The sequence below is a fragment of the Cyanistes caeruleus genome, chromosome 14 (genome assembly GCF_971803275.1).
Source record: "Cyanistes caeruleus chromosome 14, bCyaCae1.hap1.1, whole genome shotgun sequence".
NCBI classification, from domain to species: Eukaryota; Metazoa; Chordata; class Aves; order Passeriformes; family Paridae; genus Cyanistes; species Cyanistes caeruleus.
In genome coordinates, this window is record NC_141714.1 from 12,179,963 (window position 1) to 12,204,522 (window position 24,560).

The following is a 24,560-nucleotide window of genomic DNA, read 5'->3' on the forward strand; positions in this document are numbered from 1 at the left end:
TCTTTACGTTCATGTGTCAAGGGTCCCTTCTCCTGAGATCCACACTGTATACCTGAGCAGCCTTTCACCAGGTGTTCTTCATGAAGCATTTTCATTGAATTGCCACCAGGCTACCAGTGACCTCCTCTGACTAGTGAGAGGTGATTGTTATGGGGCTAGCTGGTTACCCCAGTTATTTGGGAGACTGTAAACAACTTGGTGGGAATGTACAGCTTGCCTGAGGAGTATCTTTAGGAATAAACTAGACTGTTTTCCGTTTTTCTTCCCCCACCTTCTCTCTCACTAGCATATATTCTGTTTGGTGCCTAAAGCTAAACTTTTATTTTTAAATTGAAGCTTCAATTCTCTTGAATATAGAACATTCCTTCTCCTGTGAAGCTGGAGTAAGTCTGGTAAACTAAATCCCAGTCTTTAAATCCTATTATTATGTTCTTAACACTTAGTTCATAATTAATATGCTATTAATATGCATCTAAGTAGTATCTGCTAAAGAGAGAAAGTGCAGTATTCAAGTACAGGCGCTTGCCATAGCCCACTGCAACACTTAGCAGTCACACAGTCTCTGGAATGGTACATCTACAAACTCTAAATGTTTCTAGATGTAAAAGAGAGCAGGGAACACATTTTCCATAGTGCCAAAACAATGTGCAGCTGCATAGACATGTTGCTTTCTGCAATTGGCATTTCAGTAATAAATGTTTCTGTTTCACAATGGGTAGATATGGTGTGAAAAGGTTCCAGTACAATGAAATCCATAGGAGTTTTGGAGAATGGATGGAATGACATCTAGGGGATTTTAGAAGGAAGAAGGATGATCCTTGTGGGTCCCTTCCAGCTCAGAATACTTCGTGATTCTGTGATAAATAGCAGGAATAGAGATCAGGAAACTTGATCTTTCTCAATCCTCATGTGTGACTGGGAAAAAAACTAAAATGGTACTTCTTTTCATACTACACAATATTTATACTGGTACCTAGGACAAAGGGAAAGGTGATATTATGGGGTTTGAGAAGTACTTTACCTCAAACACCTTGGTATTATACCAACATAATATCTCTGCTTCACACCAACCAAAAGTGGTAACTTCCTCCAGCCTTCTTCAATTTGTTTATCCTGTGTTTTCAGTGTGAAGCTACTGCATTTTTACTTATGTAATTTCCTTGGTTCAATCACTTTTTAATTTATGAAACAATATTGTTTTCTGGTTGTTTAGAGGAAACCCCATGAGTACATTGGGGATTTTGTGTGCCTGTAAATTTTGAAAACAACCTTTTATTTTCCCAGTGCATAATTGTAGACATTCCACAGCTTTGTATCTCATTCTGATCCTGCAGGATGAAAGATGGAGGCAGAATGTCATAGAAGTCAAAGCATATATGGGGATGTTTGTTTCTTCTCATGTAGGCAGTAGTGGGAGCATACAGTGCTCCCATGAGCACTCAGCTGTATAGATGCAATCATGGGGTCATTTTCCACTTATATGTGTATTTCTTTAAAAAAGAAGATTTGGAGCTCAACAGATCTGCATTATTCCTATTTCTAAAAATATCCCACATAAGCAATGTTGGACACAGTCACTTCCTGTGTTGTGTGTAGCATTGCTTTTAGAGAAAATGACAAGGAAGATTAAAGGATCCATTTAGGAAATGGCTCCAAACAGTGCTGCTCCCAGAGCCCCCAGAGCCAGCAGTGGGTGAATGCGGGCAGCTCCTTCTTCCCTGTCCTGGTACATGAAGCTTGTGAGGAGCGAGCTGAGGCCATGGAGCTGAAACAGCAACACACGAGCTCCCAGGAGCCCGAGGGAGCTGCCTCTGTCAACATCCTGCTCACTGGCACTGTGAGCTGAGGTGACTGGGGAGGGCAGCTGTGCCCCCGCGGGGACAGGAGGCTCAGGGAGCTCTCATGGTGCTCTGCACTCAGGGATGTCAGGGCTCTGCTGCCCTCGCACAGCTCTCAGACCTTTGCAGGGATGCTGCCTCTGGGATCACTGGCATCTCTTAAAAGGTTCTGGCAGGCTTCCTTATGGACAGTGTGGCAGCTTTTGGATAGGCCTCCAAAGCTGGCTGGCCTGTTGACTTCAGAGGAATGTCAGCAAGCCAGGTGGACATCTTCCATCCTCCCCTACAGCCGTGGTGACACCAGGAAAATTGCCTTTTACAAATATGTAATTATTCACATGCTTTGACTACAGCTCTGACCCTCATGGGTCTGGCTTTGTGTCAGGAATTATAAGTAACCATCAGTTCAAGGTCATCAAGAGATCATTTTTATTATTATTATTAGGTATTTGTTCTTTTTATCAGAATATATTGAGGAATTTTAACTGCTTTAATTATCTTTCACATGCACAATTATTTACAGAAAATTGGTACTCAGAAACCCTCCATTCATGCAGTTTTCTTCACACAATATTAACTATTTGATTTTTCATTTTCTGTAAATAATGGCAGCTGTGCTCTTCCCTGGAGGCCAGATTGCTGAAGGCTGACTTTTTCAATATATTGTTTTCCATTACTGCAGAGGAATACAAAGAGAAATGTCACTAAGACAGTTTGATCCCAACATGGATCCCCAGCTCTGTGGTGGCACCACTTCTGCTCCTGGCACACTCATGAGCTCTTAGCAGAAGCAGAGCTGGAGACAAGCCCCAGTGCTGGGCAGGAGGAGGAGAGGAGGAAGAGGAGGAGGAGTGTTGCCCCTTATGGGAGTTATTTATCTCATAATGTCATCCCCAAGTATTTCAAATCTCCTGGATCAAATGGATTGTGATCTAAAATTATGATATTGATTTTTAAAACTATGGGTTTTTCTGAAAAAAATACTTTGAACTGTTTGTATTTGGCATTGTCTTCTGAATAGTCAGTATTCATTTGAATTAAGTAATGTCTTTTCTCACAATTACATATGGAAGGAAATTTTCCTTGCTCAAAACTTTCCAGGCTCAAAACTTTTCCAAGCTCAAAACTTTAGCATACTCCTAGAACTCTTGAGGAATAGAATTTGAAAGAATTGCATTACAAATATGTAAAGGCTTAAAATAAAAGTTTCCACTTTTGTGTTTGGATGAAAATTTTGCCCACGATCTTTTCAACACATATCTGACCACATGGAGCAGTTACTGCTCAGCATGCAGAAGAAAACTGAAAGGATTCATGTGATTTCTGCCTGGAACCCAGATGATATGTTCCTGTGAAAAGTCCCCATTTTGTTGGGAAATGCTTGGTGGTTTCAAGGAATAAAACAATTTACCAGTACTCTCCTGTGTTCCTTGTAGTGTTCTTGCAAACAGCAGGCTGAACGTGATTTGTTTTCTTGCAGACAACAAAGAATATGATGCTTATCTTTCATATACCAAAGTGGATCCTGATGCATTAGATCGTGATAATAATGAAGAGGAGCAGTTTGCACTTGAAATTCTGCCAGATGTTCTAGAAAAGCACTATGGATATAAGCTCTTCATTCCAGATAGGGACCTGATCCCTAGTGGAAGTAAGTATTTCTGACCTTAGAGTTTTATTTCTGCCTGATGTGTCACAAAGGCCTGGACTGTGTGATAAGTACTAGATATGGAAAACCTTGGGATGTGGTTGCAAAGAATGGAAATGTTTCCTCAGTACTGCAAATTTGAGTTCTCTGTTAGAGCTTGTACCTGAACCACTGAAATCAGAGGGAGCTGCCATTAGCTTCAGTGGGAACAGGAGCTGGGCCTTCCTACAGGGAAGGCTGCAGCACTGCAAGCAATACCAAATCCAAAATGTCTACATCAAACACAGGTAACTAAGCAAGAAACTTTCTAAAAGGATTTTATCATCTTTGTTACTTGATTGAAAATGGGATTATTATTTATTTTCAGTGATTAGCATTTTCTCTACAGCAGCATTACAGGTAAAAGTCATCTTTTCTCCTGTCTTTTGGATTTTTCCTTAACTTGGAAGTCTCATAAGATTTGGCAGCACCTTTGGATGTCTCTACCAAAGGTCATTGCTTTCCTAGTGGTAGTTATGGCATTTCTTCTACCAGACTCATTTTTGAGCAAGTCAAAAAGACCACAAATCGTATCCATTGTGTTGATGAATTTTGAATGCACAGAATGTTTGTTGTAATATCACATTTATTTGAAGTGCTACACTTGTGAAAAATCAGCTTTTTCTTTTTTGTTACAAATTCCATCTCCAAATTGCTTTCATAAAAACAACAGAGGAGAACATGAGCTTCTCTCTGTATGTGCTACTGTGTAGGAAATATGAACAAGAGAACAAAGCAGTGGCTGTAGTGGAGCAGATGTCCCCACACACAGAACAGCTCGAGCATAGCTGCATTACAACCTGCCTGCCAAAAGACTTGAAACTGCCTCACTGTGCCAAGCGCCAGTGCCTGACCCAGAAGTCAGAGCCTGTTTCTTCTCTGACCTTTGAGAGCACTGGAAAGAGAACTCTGAACCCTTTACTACTGGGAAAGAGGAGTCAGAGCCTCACCAGAGATCATGAAAGGCCTGTGCAGGGGGCTTGAATTTATCCCATGCATTTTCAGCTCCTAGTTTAGAGCTGATTCACTTATTCTTTTTGCCCCTGCAAGGTGTAAGTTTTCCTCCCATAGTGACAAATTACAGAAAGGGGACTTGGTTCATGGCTTTCTTATTTCTTACAGTACAAGAAAATGATATCAATTTTTTAAATATTATTAAGAGAAAATACATCTTTTTTCTGGTAAAAACCACTGAATTGTTGTAACTAGTTGTTTCATATCCAACAATATAGCAGAGTTATACATAGCAATTATGCAAGTGAACTAAGAAGGTTAAAATTAACCCTTCAATGATAACTATGCTGAAGCACAGATTAATCTGAAATGAGATTCTTTTTTCCAATTGTTGTTCCAGCCAGCCTGGTATTTTATTTTGTCTATTTTTGTCAGCAAGGCACTCAGCAAATACTTGCCATCACTTTGGGTATTCATTAAACCTCTCCTGAAAATGTAGGGTACCTGAAAATGTCAGTTCTCATTTATGAACATTCACAGATTTAATCCTTCTTCTTTCCTCTCAAACTCACTTCTTCAGTATTATGAAAAGGCCTGATTCTAACACATGGAGCTTCAAGAACGCCTAATCAGACATAATGACAAGGCAGAATAAAATGTGGAGCTGAAATGAGTGTGATTTGCATGCTTTAGCTTTGAAAAAGATATGGGGGGAAACACTTCATTTCAAGAGGGGCTAGAGGGAGTGTGGGGGGATGGGGAAGGAGGGAAGACTTGGCCTCCTGCATTTGTGAGCTCTTCATGTGCCCTGGAGTAGTGGAAAGTGGCTGTGTTCTGCCTAAAACTCACCACTCTCACAAAACCTTGCAGTGCTTAGTGAAGGCAGTGTGATGTGGAATGGGCCTGCTAGAAACTTCAGAGGAAAACATAGCATATTTTAGAGTGACTGTCTCAAAAATTGGCAGATGTAACAAAATATATAGCTCTCCAGGGTAGATTTCTACAGAAAAACAGGGGGTTGATCACAGTCATAGTTTTATTTTAGGAAATATCTCTTCTCACGTTTCACTTCCTCATCTTTCAGTGTAAATTACTTTCATCAACGTAATCATTTCCCACTCCCTGTTCTGATGTGTGTCCTTCTCTATCGTGTGTACCTTGGTGTGTGTCACCCCAGCAGTGCAGCCAGGAGCTGTGCACGGCTGGTGCTTCCTGCAGTCCCTGCAGTTGTGAGGAGCTGCCACGGGAGGGTGTGCACCATTCGCTTCCTTCTTGGCATCCTGCAGCTGCTCCCTGCATTTGAGAGCAGGCAAAAAATAGATTTGTTAAATAATATTTCATTAATTTTCTTGCGCAGTTCTGCAAACAACCTAAAAAGCTGACTTGGGGAAAATTCAGGGACAAGTTTGATTGTGTTTCTGTCCAGCTGGCTCATGGCTAACCTCTGGGGACAGCTGTGGTGGGCTCTGCATGTCCCTGTGCAGCCGAGGGGGAGATGACAGGCACATGTGCTGTGCTGGGACACACCCACAGCCACCTCCTCCCCAGGGCACATCCAAGCTCTGATTTCAGCTCTGACCCAGAGATGTCCATGGAGCGACTGCTGCTGTCCCCAGGAAGTCAGAGGTGCTGGCTGTGGGGACTGAGGCCACCTCTTCACCATTGGGAAACAGATCCCAGGGTTCAGGTCAGATGGGGCTGAGTCGTGTTTTGCAGCAGGTGTTGGTTTCTGAGCCCTGACGGAATACAAATTTTATCCCACTGGAGCATTTTGTCCTAGTGGGAGGGAGACCCACCATGAAGGATGCCATGGCCTCAGTGATGCCCATCACACAGTGGCCAGCAAGGACCTTTGTGATCAGACTCCTGGTGCTGCCTGAGAGCAGCATGGATGGATCCAAGTCCCTGAACTGGCAACATGGAAAATACTCCCACACAGCCATGCCGGCTGGGAGGCAAGACTGGCGACCCAGCAGGGAGACATGGCGATGTAGACAGAGTTTGTAACCCAGGAACTGAGTTGCATGTTATGGGAAGTACTGTAGCAGCTATTTTTTTCTTAAAGAATACACTTTGATCTTAACAGAATGAGTGTTCTTCATTCTGTCACAGCTGACAGCACACACACCTCTCTGCATAGGTAACTTAGGTGTAACTGGGCAAGTTAACCTGAATAAGAGACTGCGATCCCTGAGATGCTCTTGCAGTGGTTACTGAATTCCTTAGAAGTTATTATTTTCACCCTATTCGTTTTCAGGGCTCTTTTAACAAACCCTTTCCCACAACAAGCATCTCAAGCTCTGTGAGTTTTTTCAATTCAATGTTAGGACACCTGAGGAGATTAAGTAGTTGGTGGAGGGTTAACAAGGTGAGTTATGTTTTCACCTGAGCCATTTTTATCTTGCTAAGGATGATGTCTGCAGAGAAAAATATCTATTTGCACTTCACTCTTCTAAAATCAGGACTACATCAGAGGAAGCTACTTTTATCCATGATTTCTGCAAATTATTTTAAAACCTGAAATTGAAGAGGTAAAAATTGTCAAGTTAGACTTTTACAGCATTACATATCTATTAGAGCATAATCTAGTTGTTCTCTAAGCATGTGTGCATTTGGTCTTGACAGGATTGAAAAAACACCAACAATTCACTCCAGCTCAGCCCAGGCTATGAGATCAGGCAGTGAAAAGAACAACAGTGATGGAATAAAAATATTTGTTTACCTGAAAAATGAGAAGCTCTCAGCACAGGGGAAGAGTGTCTAAGGCATGTGATGAAAGCACACAGCAGTCAGTATTGTAGTTCTGGCACTTTGTAGTTTTGTCTGCCCATCTGTGTGGTTTTTGCCTGGTGAGTTTCAGCTTCCTGGATTCCTGCATGAGGAAAACCCAGTTGGACCAAATGTCTGGGGTTTCCAAGGAGCCTTAGTTTGGCTACCATTTCTTCTTCTGCCCAGCAAGGATACAGTTTCTTTGGAGCAGTATCCAGCTCCACAAACTCCTTTCAGAAGTCCCTGGTTGTCTGCTCTTTGTGAATCTTACTTTTAATGTCAGGCATGGATGAGGGCAGCAGGGATACACACGGATATCAGCTGAGAGAGGAATAAATATGAACAAAAGGGAGAAGGGCTGGCTGTCCTACAGTGCCCTAATTTGCATTATTTGTTTCTTTATGTTGAAGTCATCAGCTGTCCCTCAGTTCATCCTGGGATTGGGCTCTCTTTGGGAAGGGGCCATTAATCTTCTCTGTGTTTCAGCTGTTCTGGTCCAAGCTAAGAGAAGCAAAACATATTTAATAAATAGGAAAAGCAAGACACAAAATCATTGGTGTTATAATAAAGTAATCAGACTCAGGGTTTGGGAACTATTCAGCTAGGAAACCAGAACTGAATTACTCTTCTATAAATAACTTTCTTAAGTGATGGTCACAGTGCCAAACACAGAAAGGCTGGTTGTTTTCAGAGTGCCATGGGTTTGATGGTAGATACTCTATGGTTCTTGTAGTGCTGCAAACTATGTTTCCAAAAAATATCCATAGGATTTTATATGATTTCTAGTGTTTTTTCCTACTCCCTCAACTCCTGCAAATCATCTGAATCTGGTTAGACAGTCATTTCTTTGTGTAAGCAACTCTGTGCCCACAGTGTTCATTAATTTCCTTGCTCCTTGTCTGCTTGCATATTAGGTTTCCTTCCAGCCTGTGGTTAATGTAGCTCTTTAAGGGTTCCATAGGCAGTTACAGATGATTTAATTGCAAACAGGATGCATCTCTTGGAATTCTCTTCTTCAGTGTGCCAAACTACAGTTCAGCATTGTTACATGTAGATGGTGTTTGGTGAGCACATATTTGCTGTCAAGTGATCTCTCTTCATTACTCAAGGGAGACACGCAAAAAACAATGTTTTAGTTTGAGTATTAACACTTCTTGCTGTCTGTTCCTCCTTGGGCATTGCATTGAATGTGATGCAAGTAAGTTACTGATAGAGCCACATATAATGTTAATTATTTTATTTTATTTTTTTTTACCTATGAGAATTGCTAATATTTTGAGAACAGTTTTGTACCATGTTGCAAAATGGTGTTTCAGGGATGGGGGAAAACAGTCAAAATTTAAAATGTGTTTTTTCAGTAAAAACAATATAACGCTGACATCTTATTTTTGCATTCTAATTTATGATAAAATACAATCCCTGGGATTTAAAAGTGAATAATTCCATACTGACTTTGTCAAGACAATTTTTTTTTCTCCCCTTACAATGAAATATCATTGAAGTTGACACCTCCTGCAGCAAAAGTGAAGTTACAATGAAGTTATATTTATCTGATGGAAATATGGTACTCTGGAAATGTACACTTGATACTCGTTGGTGATATTATTCTTGAAGTTCCTATTCAGTTTTTTTCTTGTAAATGAAACAGAGCCATTGCCTGACAATAATTTCTTAGCTCACTGGAAAGGTGAAAGCAACCCTTTCTCCATCCCACATTGCAATATAGATTGCTTGGATTTAGGACCTTCTAATGGACTGAACACTTGGGACAGACAACTGAACCTGCAGTATTTTGGGAAGTCTCCAATTCTGAAGTAAAAGGAGAGTGGATGATTTAGTGACTCAGAGGTTTATGCAGTCAGGTTGGTACCACTGGGAAAAATAAATCTGGAATTTCCAGAGACAGGAATCTCTCTCCCCATGCCTTTCTTCACAGAAATGTTCAAGTTGTGCAAATTTGACATGTTGTAGAGTGCACCCAATGGAACCGAAGGCTCCAGGAAAATTGTCATCTGCCTTCAGTAGTAGTCCCAAGCTGGAGTTAGTGGGAGTACTAAGTACTTCTGGACCAGAAGGCTGGAAATTTGGGGTTCCAGTTTCTTATAACTCAGTGTACTTCATCCTCAGTGCATCAACAAGTCCCCTGTTCATTGGCCACATCTACTAGTGACCAGCTCCAAGCGTGGAATCTGAGGGATCACCTCATGACCATTTGTGAAGATGTTCATTAGTCAGCTGAGGACAGAGCTCTAATGTGTAGCAATACCCAGTAAGGAAGGTGGGCATCCAAAAGAGATGTGAGAAGCACAGAGGAGAGAAATGTCCACCTAAGAAAACAGGAAATTTCTTCCAGCTTCTTTCCACCCTTTTTGCCCAAGGCAAAGGCTGATAACTTTTTGATTGCGATGGTGTGATGGATTATTGCTGGGGCGTTGCTGTTGAAATGGTTGGTGCTGGATATTTGAAGAGATGAAAGTGGAGTGATTTTTTTGTTTGTTTTGTTGGTTTGTGTTTTTTCTCAATTGGATGCATTTGGATATGCATGGCCATGCTCAGACTACCCTGGACATATGATACTACCCAGTATTGTGTCCTGCAGAGAATTGTCTTGTGCGTAGCAGTGTTCTGAGTTGTTTGGAGGAGGGATGAATATGTCTCAGGAAAGATGCATGATAGTTTGTTGTTTTACTGTATCTTGCAGATTCAACCTCTAATGATGAAGCTTCCCACCTAAATTCTTTCTTTTTGGGAGCAGAAAGAAAGGAAGAAAATGAAGAGTCTGAGCTGTTGATACATTGGGATAATATCTTTCCATTGTATTGAACATTTCTACCTTTCCTTAAGTTTTGTTTCACCAGTTCTGCTTATCATTTTCTCATTGTTGCTGATGCTCTCCCCGCTCCACTGCCTCTCCCATGGATTTTAATGTTGAATTTTTTTCATTAATGAGTAACTATTTTACGCAGAACAATGGGGGGCTTTCCTCATAAAGTATTTCAAGGGGAAAAAAAAACTGTAAATGCTGCATGATTAAAAAGTCATAAACCATTAACTAAAAGTCAGGATTGTTGCATAGACATTTGTAATGTATGTGTATGTCTTAAATTTTTGTGTGTCTGTGGGATGTTTGCAATTGCCTTTTTTCCATTTGTGAAAGAAATTCTTCTTGCTGCTAAGTGGTGAAATAAAACATTGGTAAAGGCAGATTTGATGCTAACTATGCCTTCAGTCTCATGAAAATAAGCTATTTTAGAACATTCCTGTTGGCCTATTTTGTAGCCATTTACTTTACTGGAAGTGGTGTGAATAAGCATGCTGTGGTATGGTGCCTGGGACTATAAAATGAGTCTTGCAGTAACAGATGTTGATTAATAATGTTATTTGTAATTATTGTTCCTGCTAGAGGGCAGATGTGTAAGAGAGGTCCTGCCCTGTGCTGAGTAAAGATCTGTTCTGTGCAGCTCTTGTGTCCAAGTCTTCATTTCTAACACGTGCTTCTCCTGTGTTGTCAGGCAGCACATTCCCAGTAGCATGGTCAAGAGGTTCATGTAGTTTAAAAACACAAAGATACCCTGTCTCAAAGCTTGCAGTTGTAATGCTGTGCAACCAATGAACATTTTCTGCCCTTAGTGGTTTTGTTCAAGGGATTTAATTTTTCTGGTCTTGACCTAAAACCCATTGAAGTTTGTTGAATGAAGTCTGTTCATTTGAATGGGTTTTGGATCAGGTCTGTAAGTAGATCTCTTTCCCATCCCGTTCCATGTCAGACCAGTGTATTTGGCTTCTCTTCCCTACCATCCCTGGGATAAATGAAACTCAGGGATCAAAGTCCAACTTCATGAATATTTTGAAGTTCAGTAAACTGGTATCATGGAGCTGCTGATGGTGCTGGCATTTCTGCTTACACTGATCGTTTGCAACTACTTGGCATGCATGAATAAAATAATTCTACTATTTTCTTTGTCACTGATGTCTCAACAAATAAATACTTCCAATATGTTTAAATTTCCCATTTGTTCCTGTCACTTGTGAAGTCTCTGTTAATACCTTGGGGTACATAGAAGCACAGGTTTGTGATATTAAAACAGACCACTGGGCCACAAAGAATGTTCTTGTGCTTTTGTGGTCAATACCTAAAGAAGAAAAAGCTACCATGATGCTTCTATGCAATAGCACAATTTCTGCATGTGATGAGGGTTCATTTCTTTTTGAGCTTTGGCAAGCTATGGTTCATACACAGCACCCCCATGTCTTTGCATCTGGAACACGGGAACTGCTTCCCAGAGCGTGCTTCCCTCAGCACAGTGTTAATCATAACCAATGTTAATGTTAGAATTCACACAAACATTACATTGATCTTGACCTATATTTTTTTCACTAAGTGAACTGTGTGTTTTTATTCACTAATGCACCTACACAGCAAGGGTGTTATGTAAATGTCATTCTGCTGCAATGAACAGGAAGAAATAGAAAGGATGGAGGGTGTTTTTAAGGAGTTTTCTATGTGTACTCCATAAATAGAAATATATTGTGATACACAATCCTATTTTTGTTGGAGTATATTGAAATGCCCATTGTTTTAAATGGTGCGGATCAGTAAAATGCAGGATTTTGTTATACTTGATTGCAAGCCTGATGTTTTAATACGATAGACTTCTTTATTCTTTACTCTTTCTCTCTTTCTATAATTTGTAGCCTACATTGAAGATCTCACAAGATGTGTTGAGCAAAGCAGAAGACTCATTATCGTGTTAACTCCAGACTATGTTCTCAGGAGAGGATGGAGTATTTTTGAGATGGAAAACAGACTCCATAACATGCTAGTCAGTGGAGAAATCAAAGTTATTTTGATTGAGTGTACTGAATTAAAAGGGAAGGTGAATTATCATGAAGTGGAATCATTAAAGCACACCATCAAACTTCTCTCAGTGGTCAAGTGGAAAGGACCAAAAAGCAGCAAACTGAATTCTAAGTTTTGGAAGCGCCTAGTCTTTGAAATGCCAGGGAAGAAAAAAGAGGTGGTGTCTCGGCATCAGGTCCTGGATTCTGCAGAGCAGGGCCTCTTTGGAGACCTCCAGACTGTGCCCTCTCTTGCCGTCACAGGCACTTCTGCCACGCTGGTGGAGTCGCGGGCGGATTTAGGCGATTTCCAGCAGGCAGACTCAGTGCACATGAGGCACTACTGCAGAGGCTACGAGTACGACGTGTCTGCAGCCACGCTGCCCATGGCCTCCATCAGCAACCACCACACGTACTGTAACATCCCCCTGACGCTCCTCAACGGACAGCTACCTCTCAACAACGCCGTCAAGGACCCCCAGGAGTTCCACAGGAACAACCCCTTGCTACCCTTATCGGCCAAGGAGCTCAGCTTCACCAGTGACATCTGGTAGTGAACATCAGGGCTCTTTAGAGAGGCTTCATGGCCACCGTGAAGGGATGTTTGTAAAGAACTTTGCCCTACCTGTGTGGGGTGAGAAAAGCTATTCAAAGCAGCAGCACACTTGTTTGCTTTTCTACTTGAACTTTTTTGTTTACATTTACAAATTACTGACGAAGGGGGCATTCTTTTGTAACTCAGTAATGTCCTTCCTGTCTTTTAATGTACAGTTTTATTGCTTCTTTAAAAAGGAGGGGGGAGAGAAAAAAACTCATCCTGTCACTTCACAGTAGGTTTACAATCTGGGATGGATAAAAGGTCACTGTATGCGATCTCCAACATCCATACATATTTAAGTAACAGTATTTGGAATACACAGAAGTTGTTGGGTTTTTCATATAGACTACAGTAGAGTTTGAAATTCTAATCATGCTACAAAAATTATTATCTCCTGCACAGACCACAAGGGGTGAATCCTCTTGAAAAGGAAGGAGAAGGAAACCTTCCTGGTAACATTGTCTTGCAAATACTTCTTAGAAGATGCCCAGCTGAAACAATGCAGATGAAGCTTTATCAATAAAGTGCATATTAACAGTTGCTACAAAATAAATCACCTGCTCCCATCAGCATCTCTTCATTTTATTGGGGCATGTTGTATTCCTAGTCCATGGTTAGCAATGTGGTTTTATTAAACAACTTACTAGAATACTGGAAGATGTTTAGGACGATTTTAAACAATTTTTCTGTCAACTATAGATTATTTCACAATTTTTTGCAGATTTTTAATGACTTTTTCCAAATAATTTAAGTATAAGTTTAGCTGTCTATTGGCCAATTCATTAATCTGGAATTTCTTAAGGTCTAAGATTTGTAGTAAAATAATTTTATGTAGGATTTTTTTTTCCAAAACCTGTAGTTACAATTTGAAATTAACCTTTTTTGTGAGAACATCAGCAATAGAAAAGAAGTACTACAGCAATATTCAGAGATTAAGTGCTAAATTATTCAGATTTACTAGTAAGTCTGACTTTCATTGCAGTGATAATCACCTGAAAGAGTTTTCTCTCATTTATCTACCTGCCAATTTATGTACCTTTTAAATATGGCAGAAGCAGGAATATTTCTGCTGTCTGTGCAACTAGTGAAAAGCGATGTTTTTAAGCAACTGGCAAGGTCTTGCATTTCACACTTGTGTGAGTGATCCCATCAGTCAAATAGGATCCTGTCATTTATCTGTCATGAATGGCATTCCTGCTGCTGGTGGATGAGAATTGTTACACAGGTGCTCAGCATCAGGCGTTGCTGCTCAGCGAGCACCAGTGTGTTCCATGGAGATTTCCACACTCAGCTGCTTAAGGCAGAGTCAGGCTATGGAGACAACCGTATTAAAGGGAAAAAAAAAGCTCTAAATAATGGAGGCAAAAGCCAGTTTTGCAGGTTTTGGCATGGCTTTAATGAAAACACAGCAGACATGAGAGCTGTGTCTCAATAAGGTCTGCTGGAGCAAGTTCCCAAAAATATTTTTAAGGCAGGCAACCATGCCTGTGCTTCAGTATGTCTTTAGCATTGTTCTCTTTGATTGCATGAATAAAAGTTAGCACTCTGCACTCAGCTGCCTGTGGTTTCATCAGCCAACAAGTTCAGTAAATCCTTGACATTTTGCAGTGGTTCCTAAATTGTACCCTACAGTCAAATGGAAACAAACACTGACCTAAGACTTAAAAGTATCCAGAATTGGCCCAAAGGCCATGAAAATGATCTCAAATGTGCAATAATTCATGGAGGTCAGTATTTTTCCATTGCTTCTTTCCCCAGTTCTTTATTCTGTGCCCTCCTTCACTAGTCATTGTCTGTATGATTTTTCATTAAGTTCTAAATAATATGTGTTTCTCAAATTTTTTGCTAAAATTATCATGCATTTGACACTAACACTAAAAATGGAAATCTAGAAAAGCTATTAATTTATTACACAGTATAGAACTATAACTTGCTCTTTTGTGAAGTTAAGTTCCAAACATAGGTGTTTAATAGACGTATTTTTCTACTGAGAAAGCAATTTTACCTCCATTATAAATATATGTATTTCAACTTCTTCCCAAAAACTTACAAAATTTGCACTGTTTTATAAGTGTTACAGACTGTGTTTACACTGGCTGTGTTCTTTAATGCAAAGTGTAATTTAAAAAAGAAAAAAAAACCAGAAAAAAAATCCTAAATGAAAACCCTGCATGAAAAGAGCTGCATATGTTTAAATGAAAAGCTGTACTTTTCATTATTTTCCTTCCCACATTACTCTAGAATCTGGTTAATTCACATAGAATGTTCAGTGAGATTTTAAACCTGCTAGTTCTGTATTAAGCATGCAAACTCAAAAAAAAAAAAAAAAAAAAGAAAAGAAAAGAAAAAAACATATGCAGGTTGGTCTGCTTCTTTTATTTCCAAGGATTTACTACAGGTAACAAATTCATTTACCCCATGATAATATGTCTCAGAGCAGAAGTTATTCTAAAGCAAAATGCAGCCATGTTTGTGTTGAGGAAACATGAAAAGAACAGGTTTTCAGTCATTTTGCAAAAGCACATTGAGTGTCTGTGTGTCGATATCTTTTAGTTATAGATGCCAAGTCACAATCTGCTTTAAGATTTCTGAGTGTGTATTGAGTACTACAACAATATATACATGAACCAGACCTGCCTGTACCCCTCTGCTTTTAGTGTGGGAGGGGGGAGCTGAGCTCAGGGGGCCTCTTGTTGGTTCAGTTTTGTGTACAGAATCATAGAATTGTTTAGGTTGGAAAAGATCTCTAAAATGATCAACTCCAACCATTAACCCAGCTCTGCCAGCCCACCACTGACCCCTGTCCCCAAGTGCCACATGTTTTTTATACACCTCCAGGGATGGTGACTCCACCACTTGCCTGGGCAGCCTGTGCCAGTGCTTGACAACCCTTTCAGTGAATAATTTTTCTTCTAATCCAATCTAAGCCTCCTGTGGTACAACTTGAGGCCATTTCTTTGTGTCCTGTTGCTTGTTACTTGGGAGACGAGTGAGCCACACCTGGCTACACCCTCCTTTCATGGAGCTGTAGAGTGAGAAGCTCTGAGCCTTCTTTTCTCCAGGCTGAGCACCCCCAGCTCCCACAGCTGATCCTCGTCAGACTTGTGCTCCACAGTCCTCCACAGCTCTGTGTCCTTCTCTGCACACCGTGGAGCCCCCTGTGCCATGCAAGAGGCCAAGTGTTTCCATAGGTAGCACTTAAGGGTCTGGAAGATCCCTGTCAAACAGGGAGATGCATCTGTCTGTGGGACTTGTGTGCCACAGGAGCCATGAGCCTGTCCCACTGGGAATCACCTCCACAGCAGCTCTCCAGTGTGGCAGCAGTGACAGCTGGGTCAGGGCCTTGGTGGCAGAAATGTCCCAGCTCTTACATGTGAAATTCATCAGCTGAAATAGAAGGGAGTGTGGGCATTTCGTGTTTCCCTCTCTCACCAAAGCCACGGTGGATTTATCAGCTGGATTTATCAGGGGAGAGGCCAGGACACCACCCTGACTGTACAGCCCCAGCACCCGCAGCTTGTCAGGCTGTGCCTTGCCCAGTGACAGAAATCACCAGCAGCAAACATCCTTATTGCAACCATGGGCACTTCTGGTTTGGGGCACATTCATCTTAAAGATGGTTTATGATAATGTTTGGAAGCTGCTGTTTTGATATTTGTGTGCGATGTACTTCAGAGACAATTGTGGTTTAAAGATTGTCTATAAAATGAGCCAGAGGTTGGAAGCCTATCCAGTGCTACAGATTTGATGCTCCTAAAGAATGTTCAGCAAGAAAACAGGGTAATGTTAAATTAAGGAAAACAGTGAATATTGACAGTTCTTGGGACTTGTGTGCTGGGCTGGTATTTTAATAATACTCCTTTATCTAGACAGTAGATAAGAAGCCTCTATAAAGATATTGCCATACTTTGCCACCAGGTCTGCTCCAAAACTCACTCAAGCCAACAGAAAGAGTTCCATCAAGTCCAGCAGAGTTTGGATAAGGCTATAATACCTTATGCTTACTGTGTACAGAGGAATAAATATTTTTTTTTTTTAAAAAAAAAAAAAGAAGAGAGATAGAAGGCAAGAGACTAAGAAGCATTTGCTTATTTATTCTGTCTAAAACGAAGCTTATTTTTGTCCCTGTTTGATGTGGATATGCTCCAGGACCATCCAGCCTTGGGAAAGGAATTTTGTTCATTCTTTGTTATAAACAAGATAAGAACTTGGGAATAAATAACAGATACTTTTACAGAGAAAAAAAAAAATCATTATTTTTAGGGGCCTCTGCTCTCAGTAGTTCCTTTGATTCAGCAGGCTCTCTCTGTTCATCAAAATGCATAAGCACATACTCAAATTCCCTTAATTCAGTGAGAAATGGTTTGCTGAGCAGGGGCCTGGAAGGGCAGCTCAGTCCCAGAAATCAGCATTCAGCAGCCTTTAGAACTGAGCCTGGTGGAGAGCTCCAAGCAGCTTTCCCAGTGCCTGTCTGAACAGAGGAGAGAGGAGCTGCTGGGTCTCAGTGCTGCTCACAGGGGGGGAAGCCTTCAATGCCCATTAGCCTGGCATGACACCACCCTGGCAGCTCCTCATGGATGGGAGAAGAGTGGGGTTTTGCACTGGGTCCCAACTGGGAGCTCATCCCATGGGTTAGAAATTCTGTCCACAGGCCACCTCCACATCCATGCAGCAGCTTGTGCACCCTCTCTTGTGCACCCTTTGAGGTTCGTGTTGGGGCTGCAGAGTTTCTGGGACTCTAAGAAAAAAGTGGAGGATGTGATGAAGGGAGAGGAAGAAGAGAGCAGTCAGAATCCAAGGGTTTTTCCAGGCAGAAACACTGAGTGAAGAAGGGGAATGGCAGTTCTTGTGTGAATGCATCATGTTTGTCCACTCTTCGATGGATGCTGTGCAAAGCTCCCCAGAAAGATTTCATTTCTTGCCAGCTCACTTGCTTCAGAACCCTTGTCTTGATAATTTTAAAAATAAAATTCCAGTTTTTGGTTGGATGGGAATTTCTTGGTTTAATCCACAGGAAAAAAAAGAAAAAGAAAAAAGAAAAAAATCTGCTTCTTTATGTGTGGGAAAATTCCCCACAAAAGAAAACCTCACACTTTCTGCAGTCCCACAGGTTTTCAACTTGCATGTAAAGCCAGAAGTGTTTCCTTGCCCAGGCCTAAAGGAAAATGGGTACATGAACAATGCAATAATATTAATTTAATATAATCAATATTTTTCTATTTGTTTATAAAATAATGAAAAGTAGAGAAATGTACCTTCCTCTACTGTCTAGAAAGTATTCAAAGTTCTGAAATTTCATAAATAGCATTGATTGAAACAGTTCAAATTTAGAAGTAGTTAGCCCAGCAAATGTTAAAAATATGACATTTTGGAATATTTTGCTATAGGAAGCAAGCAGAATTAGAAAATTGAAAGTAATGGCATGATACATTGATGCAAACACAAAGAACAGTGTTCTGAAATATATTTTGCTTCCCTAAAGAAAGGACCTGCAGTGTTTGTGGTGCTGAGGGAATGACAGCTTTGCAGTGTCTACAACAACCCTTTTGATCATTTCAGTGCCAGTGGAGAAATTCAGAGGTTAATAAGGCTGCTCCAAAGAGGTATAAAACAATGTCTAAAAAATGGAAACAACGTAAAAGTTACCAAGCTTTGCCAGGATATTTGTCATATAAATATAAAACATCAGCACTGCCAATGGAAGCAGAACATGATCTGTCAGCATTTTCTTTTCTTTGCAATATTATTGTATAGTTACAGACTAATCAGTAAAGCAAATAAATAATAATAATAATAATAATAATAATAATAATAATAATAATAATAATAATAAAAATATAGTTTGTCAAGCTGAGCCAGATTCTTACAGTAGGTATTCTATAAACTCCTCTAATTCTTTTTGATAGAGTGTAATTGGCTTTACAAGGTTTTATGGGCTTTTTTCTCTTCAGGACAAACACAAAGACAGAACAACGTATTTGATATTAGATGAGTTTTGCAATTTCTAAGACTGTAAAGTAATTCCTTTGTACACAGCAGTGGGTGGCAGATGTTTGCCTGGCTGTGAGTATCCTCTGTGGATATTCAAAGTGGTTTGCTGGAGTGGGAGCACCAACAACTACTGCTGGACCTGCCGGAGCTGGTGGAGCAGCAGGGCTAAATTTGAGGGCAGTGAGGTACCCACCATGCTCAGCATGGCAAGGTGGGCTCAAGAATTTGGCTGGAGAATAGAGCACCAGCTGAGACTGTGCTCACACTAGATAAAGGGATTTGCACATCTCTGGTGCCCTCTTTTAATGGAGAAATACAGTCAAACCGAGGCAGGAATGAAAATTGTCCAAGGAAGAATGTGCACCTAATTTCTTTGTAAATCAAACTTATTTGGGATTCAGAGCATGCCTTGGGATTTATGATGTGGAGGAGAGAATTAGTGATTCTTATGCAGAGAGCACAAGAGGTTTTGCTTTTGCTACCAAGACGCATTTCCATGAGAAATCCAGACCCTAACGTAGCTTAGACTTAATGTAAATCAGCCTCTTACGAGGTGACTCAGAAGAGAGGGGCTAATGAGAACTGAAGAAGCTTTCAAAGCACACTATACTCTAATCAGCTTGTGTGTGAGGCTGAAAGGTAACTTCTGTCAGCATCTTGAAGGGAGCATTTAATACTTAGTTCCCAAATAACATTAGAGGCTCCATGTTCATAGGCTGCACACAGAGAATTAACATCTCTTCCACAGATTATAACAACCTTTAAAACCCTTAACAACTCTTTGATTAAAGGATATCAAAGGCTTTGTGATCATGAAACACTCAATCTAACACCTAACTCCTCTGGGGAAACATTTTCATCCAACCTTTAGCAAATGAAAAATAAGGTTTAGAACCATTTTACTCAAGATCCTACCTAAAAACCAAAGGCAGAATTTGGGCTGTGCTCACAGTCTCCCAGTCTGGAGTTCTGAGAAGTAGATAATATTTCCTGGACTGGACTGGTAACTCCAGGGCAAATTGCCTCATCCTGGCTCTGTGGCCACATCATCTCAACCAACAGGAAAGGTTTGTTCCAGCCTGAGTGAACAACCTGTGGGTGCACCCCAAGGGGGTCACAGCAGGCTCTTCTGGGGGTACAGCAGAGCTCTCCCAGAGAGAATCGTGATGCTTCTGTGTGGGATCAGCTGCTCCCTGCAGAGAGGGGAAAACACAGAAGCTGATCACGGGCACTGAAGTGGCTTCGGAGGGACACAGGCTGATGGGATGACAGGAATTCTGTGTGCTGTAGCAAATTATTGGCAAGAGAAGACAGCAAGGGAAAACACTGAACTGACATATAATTTGTACCTAAAAACCAGCCTGAACCCATATTAGAGCTCTGCCTCTTATGTTGCCAAGCTATGGGGAAATTTGAACAAAGTTCAAACTTCATTGCTTTCACCCATCAACACCATGAACAGAAGAAACATCTATGATGTGACAGTGACAATCTGCAAGGAAGACTTCAACCCAGGGCCAGAAATTTCAGTTACCTCTGCACAAAATGCCCAGACCAATGCAGGTACAGGTTAGTGCAGAGATAATTCAAGCAGCTTCTTTATTGTGGAACAAAATGTGAGCAGCCTGAGACAACAGAACGAGGATGTTCAAGGACTTGCTCGACCTGGCCTGTCCTTGGCAGACTCTCCAGATGTGAAATACAAGCAGGAGTGCTGTGTGAGGAGAGTGACATGGCAGAAGCAGTCAGGCTGGGTGAGTGTGTCCAAGAGATGCTACAGAACAGCAATTCAGGGCAGAGAGGGGCAGGAGCCGATGCACAAGGGGAAGGAGCCCACCACCACTGTCCCACAGACCCTCCCATGCTGGCAGCTGCTGGGGATGTGTAGGGCATGGGGTCTGCTTGGACACAATGGCAGCAGCATCTTGTGATCGTTGCAGCCTGCTCTAAAAACCACAAAAGAGTTTCTAAAGCTATTTATACCAAATTTCTGAGTTCATCAGGGTCCAAAGAGAGGTAAATCCTATCCAAACAGCTCTGCCCTCAGGAAACAGGCTAATAAGGGGCTAATAAAGGAAACAATAGTCATTAATTTGGCAATTTGTTTTATATCCCTTTCTTAAGCCATTATCTATATATTAAAAATGGATCATCTTACTTGTTTTTAACATGTTGAAGTCTAGGGAGAGGGTGTGCAAATAGCAATGCACAGAGCAGGAAGTGGTTTATATGCCATACAAAGCTGGGCACACTCATTCAGATTAAGTGAGAGATGAGACATTAGGTCTGGGGTACCACTTGCAAGGTCTGGGTTCACTTGTGATGTCTGGGTGCTGCTGCCCATGGGAGGAAGAGGAGAATCAGGCCCTGCAGGGCAGCAGTGCAGAGCTCCCACATGGCACCACAAGCACTGGGATGGGACAGAGAGCTGGGGCAGCACAGCCCAGTGGGCAGAGAACCCCAGTGCCCTGTGGGCAGCTGAGCATCACAGCTCACATCCACAGTCAGCAAAAGAGAGACAGCCCATGACAAGGGCTTCTCTTGCAAAATACAGCAATGTAACCTTTGAGCTGCTAATCATTTTTCCTTTCTGGCAGCCAAACAAATGTTACGAAAGAGTAATTCTCAGCATCCATTGTACCCTGAGGGTTAAACATGTGTAAGAAGAGATCCAGATAGAGAGCTGGCAGGAGATCTGCTTCTCGTTTACTGTGTGGAGAGCTCTTCTGAGACTTGAGGGATGATGGGAGTTGTCTTTTTTTTTTTCTCTCTTTTTTTTTTTTTTTTTGGTGAGAAATAAGGTCATGGAAATTGTCAGAGGAGCATATGGAGCGATTATAGCAAAAGCACAGAAGTCTCTTAGAGAAACTTCCTCATTTTAAAAGCCTGGTTCTTGTTATTTTACAGTAAGACTGTAAAGCACAAATTCTCTCCAAGAGAGGCAGGGAAAGTGCAGTGGTTTGTGCAGGGCAGTGACAGAAGCTGAGGTGGGAGTGGGCAGAAGGGCACAGGGTGTGAGGGGTGGCACAGGGATGTTTGGGGCCAGCACCCAGGGCACAGGGCTTCAGGAGCTGTCACTGTCCCTTCCATGGAAGAAGATGCAACTGCATTTCATAACCTCATGTGAGAATCTGATTTCTAACACTCAATCCTCCTAAGCCAGCAAAAAGCCACAGGAACAGCACTGGAGGCAAAGCTACAATGGAAGAGTGGCCAAACCAGGTAACCTCGCCAGGGCCAGTTTAATGTGCAGCAAGTTTTACCTTCTTTAATAGTACTTAAAAACTGTGCTGTGGAAGCAGAGATTTCCCAAAGTAGCTGAAGCAGAACAACCTCACATGATCATCAGCCTCAGTGTGTCTTCGTGGCTTTGCCTGGCACCACTGGGAATGAGACTTTCCCCTGGGCTGATGCCCCTGCCCCAGCCCACTGTGCTTTTTCCCAGGTTTGCCATGTGCTGGTGTATTCCTGCTGATCCCCTCAAAAACCCTGCACTGACACCATTTCCCTGACAAAACATTTTCCTGTTTAACTAGCACTTTGCACTGAGCCACATGAGCAATTCCCTGGCAAGGGAAGGGAAAAGTTCCTTGTGGGCAGCTTGAAGTGCAGCACTTGGGCAGTGAGGCTGATGTGACATTTAGAAATTACACTTTATGGTACTTGGTCGATTCAGAAGCTTACCAGGTAACACCAAGAACTCAGTCTTTAATGATCAGCCCCTGGCCTCAGTCTGGGTGTTTTCCTGATGGAATGAAATTAGTTCAGTGTACATTTGAGCAGCGAGACACCAACAGTAAGCTTTGTTAGAACTGAGCATTTCTTTAACTTTGCTGTCTTCCCTACAGGCTGTGGAGGAAGTGACTAACTCCTGAGCAGGCAGCCATGGACCTGGTGAGAGATTTCAGGTATGTGTTGGAAGGTAAAAAATGTGCTGGTGCCTGTTAGTCAAGCACTAATCAGCACCACATCTAAGAAAGACTTCCCGAGGGAAATCATAGACTGCTAATTTGGAGGGAGAAAACAGTGCAGATTTTTTCCACTAAAATGATAAAATAAAGGTCTCCAACTTGGGGAGATGAATGATAATTTGGCAGGACAGGGGACAGCTGAAATTAATAATGATATTCTGCTGTAATTTATACTGCTCAAAAGCCAGAGTCAAATCAGTGTAGTCACTAGGGATCTGTACCTGATTTCTCTGAATGAGAATTTGTTCCATTAATCTGGGTGGCTTAAAGGAAGACTGTAATAACTCTGAGCACTGGGCATCAGTTGGTCCAATGGTTTCTATCAGGACAAAAAAAAAAAAAGACCTGTGAGTTACAGGGTCTGTGTTTCTGTAACTAGATTAGTTAATGTGATGTGGCTTGGCAGAACTTGTGATTCCCTTAACATGAGGGAAGTTACCAGAAGTATTTTCAGTTTGCCAGCTGCAGTACAAAACCACACTCAACCCCTTCCCCAGTTTTACATGGATAGGACATCGAGTATTGCACCAAATTTTAAGAAGTGAACTTCCCACTCAAACCAACCAAATCTTCCCAGAGTCAGCTGGGCTGTAAAAGATGACAAAAGTCACAGAGGCCAGAATTTTCCCTTCTGACTTTAAGGGGAACCAGGTCTCACCTTTCTCAACTTGTGCCTCTGAAAAAAACTTCCTCAGCACATCTGACTGCAGAGTCACCCCAGAGCTGGCCCCTCCCTGCCTCCCTCAGGTTCCTATCTGAGCTGGGAAGGCAAAACTGCTCTCCAAAGGTTAAAAATAAAAATGCAATAGAAATTCTGGCCAAGGAAGAATCAGCCCTGGAAGCTTTCTTATTCTCAGTTTGAGCTTGGACATGTGGAACAAATAATAGTCATGAAAGAACTCACAGGCTCTCCGAGTACAGATGAACAATAAACAATACAAAGGCAACGAGAAAAATAATAGATAAATTTTTATTATCCTCTGAGCAGTTGTAACATGGAAATTAGGACAGGATAACAGGCAATTTAGTGCCAGCATATGCATTGGAAAATTGGAGGTGGCCACGAAGGGGATTAAATATGACTGGAGAAACAGCCAACATTGGTATGGGAGAATAATCAAAATAAGCAAAAAGGAGAAAGGGAATGAGGATAAACACTACCAACCTTCACTACACTGTTCACAGAAATGTCAAGGGAAAACCCAAACCCATACAGCCACACACAAGTAAAGCAAATTATCAGCCTGAGCAGGAAGACATGCCTGGACAAGAAAGAAAACAATTGATCTCTGCAGGGTGACCTAAATCCACAAAAAAGAACAAAAGGGTTCAAGTATTGTAGAGTTAAACTGAAAGTTCTCTGGTTGTTTTGTTTTGTTTTTCTTCTGTAGCTTTTGATTTATTTTTTTTAAATATTGATCAGAGACAAAAACCTAGGGAAAAGAATGGAAGTGGTACTGCTGCTTCAAAGCAAGAGATGGTGCAAATCATGTGGCTCAGAGGAGGTGTGTGAGCACCCACAGCGTGTGCATGTCTGCTCACAGCCAGCCTGAGACTCTGGTCGGACAGAACAGATTAAAGAGGAGAAAGTGCCGAGCACATGGGTGTTAATCCACACCAGGGAAGCCCACAGGACAGCCAGGCTGGGGAGACAGCCCCCACTGTGTCCCAGAGCAGCTCAGCACAGCCAGGGCCAGGACCAAGGGCAGCAGTGCTGGGGTGGCAAAAACCACCCCAAAAGCACCGAGTTACAGCCGAGGTGCCCAGAGCTGGGGGTTGGAAAGCTCTGGAGGAAGTGAGATGGACTGTGGTGGAGGGCATCACTCCTGCTTGCTGCAGCACAGCAGGCTGTTGCAAAATGCAAGTGCCAGCTGCAGGTCACCAAGTTGCACAAAGGCATTGATGAGTAATGA

General features: G+C 41.7%; 1 protein-coding gene across 15 annotated transcripts in view; it reads left to right on the forward strand.

Annotated features, from left to right (window-relative positions):
- IL1RAPL2 (interleukin 1 receptor accessory protein like 2) overlaps positions 1–14,235 on the forward strand; it is a 366,669-nt gene extending 352,434 nt beyond the window's left edge. For all 15 annotated transcript variants that reach the window (XM_086850187.1, XM_086850195.1, XM_086850200.1 and 12 more), the window contains 2 exons: positions 3,319–3,489; positions 11,944–14,235. In XM_086850187.1, coding sequence (XP_086706313.1) covers positions 3,319–3,489; positions 11,944–12,641 — 869 coding nt within the window. In that variant the 3' untranslated portion in view covers positions 12,642–14,235. The remainder of the gene's footprint in view (positions 1–3,318; positions 3,490–11,943) is intronic.
- The last annotated feature ends 10,325 nt before the right edge of the window (positions 14,236–24,560 follow it).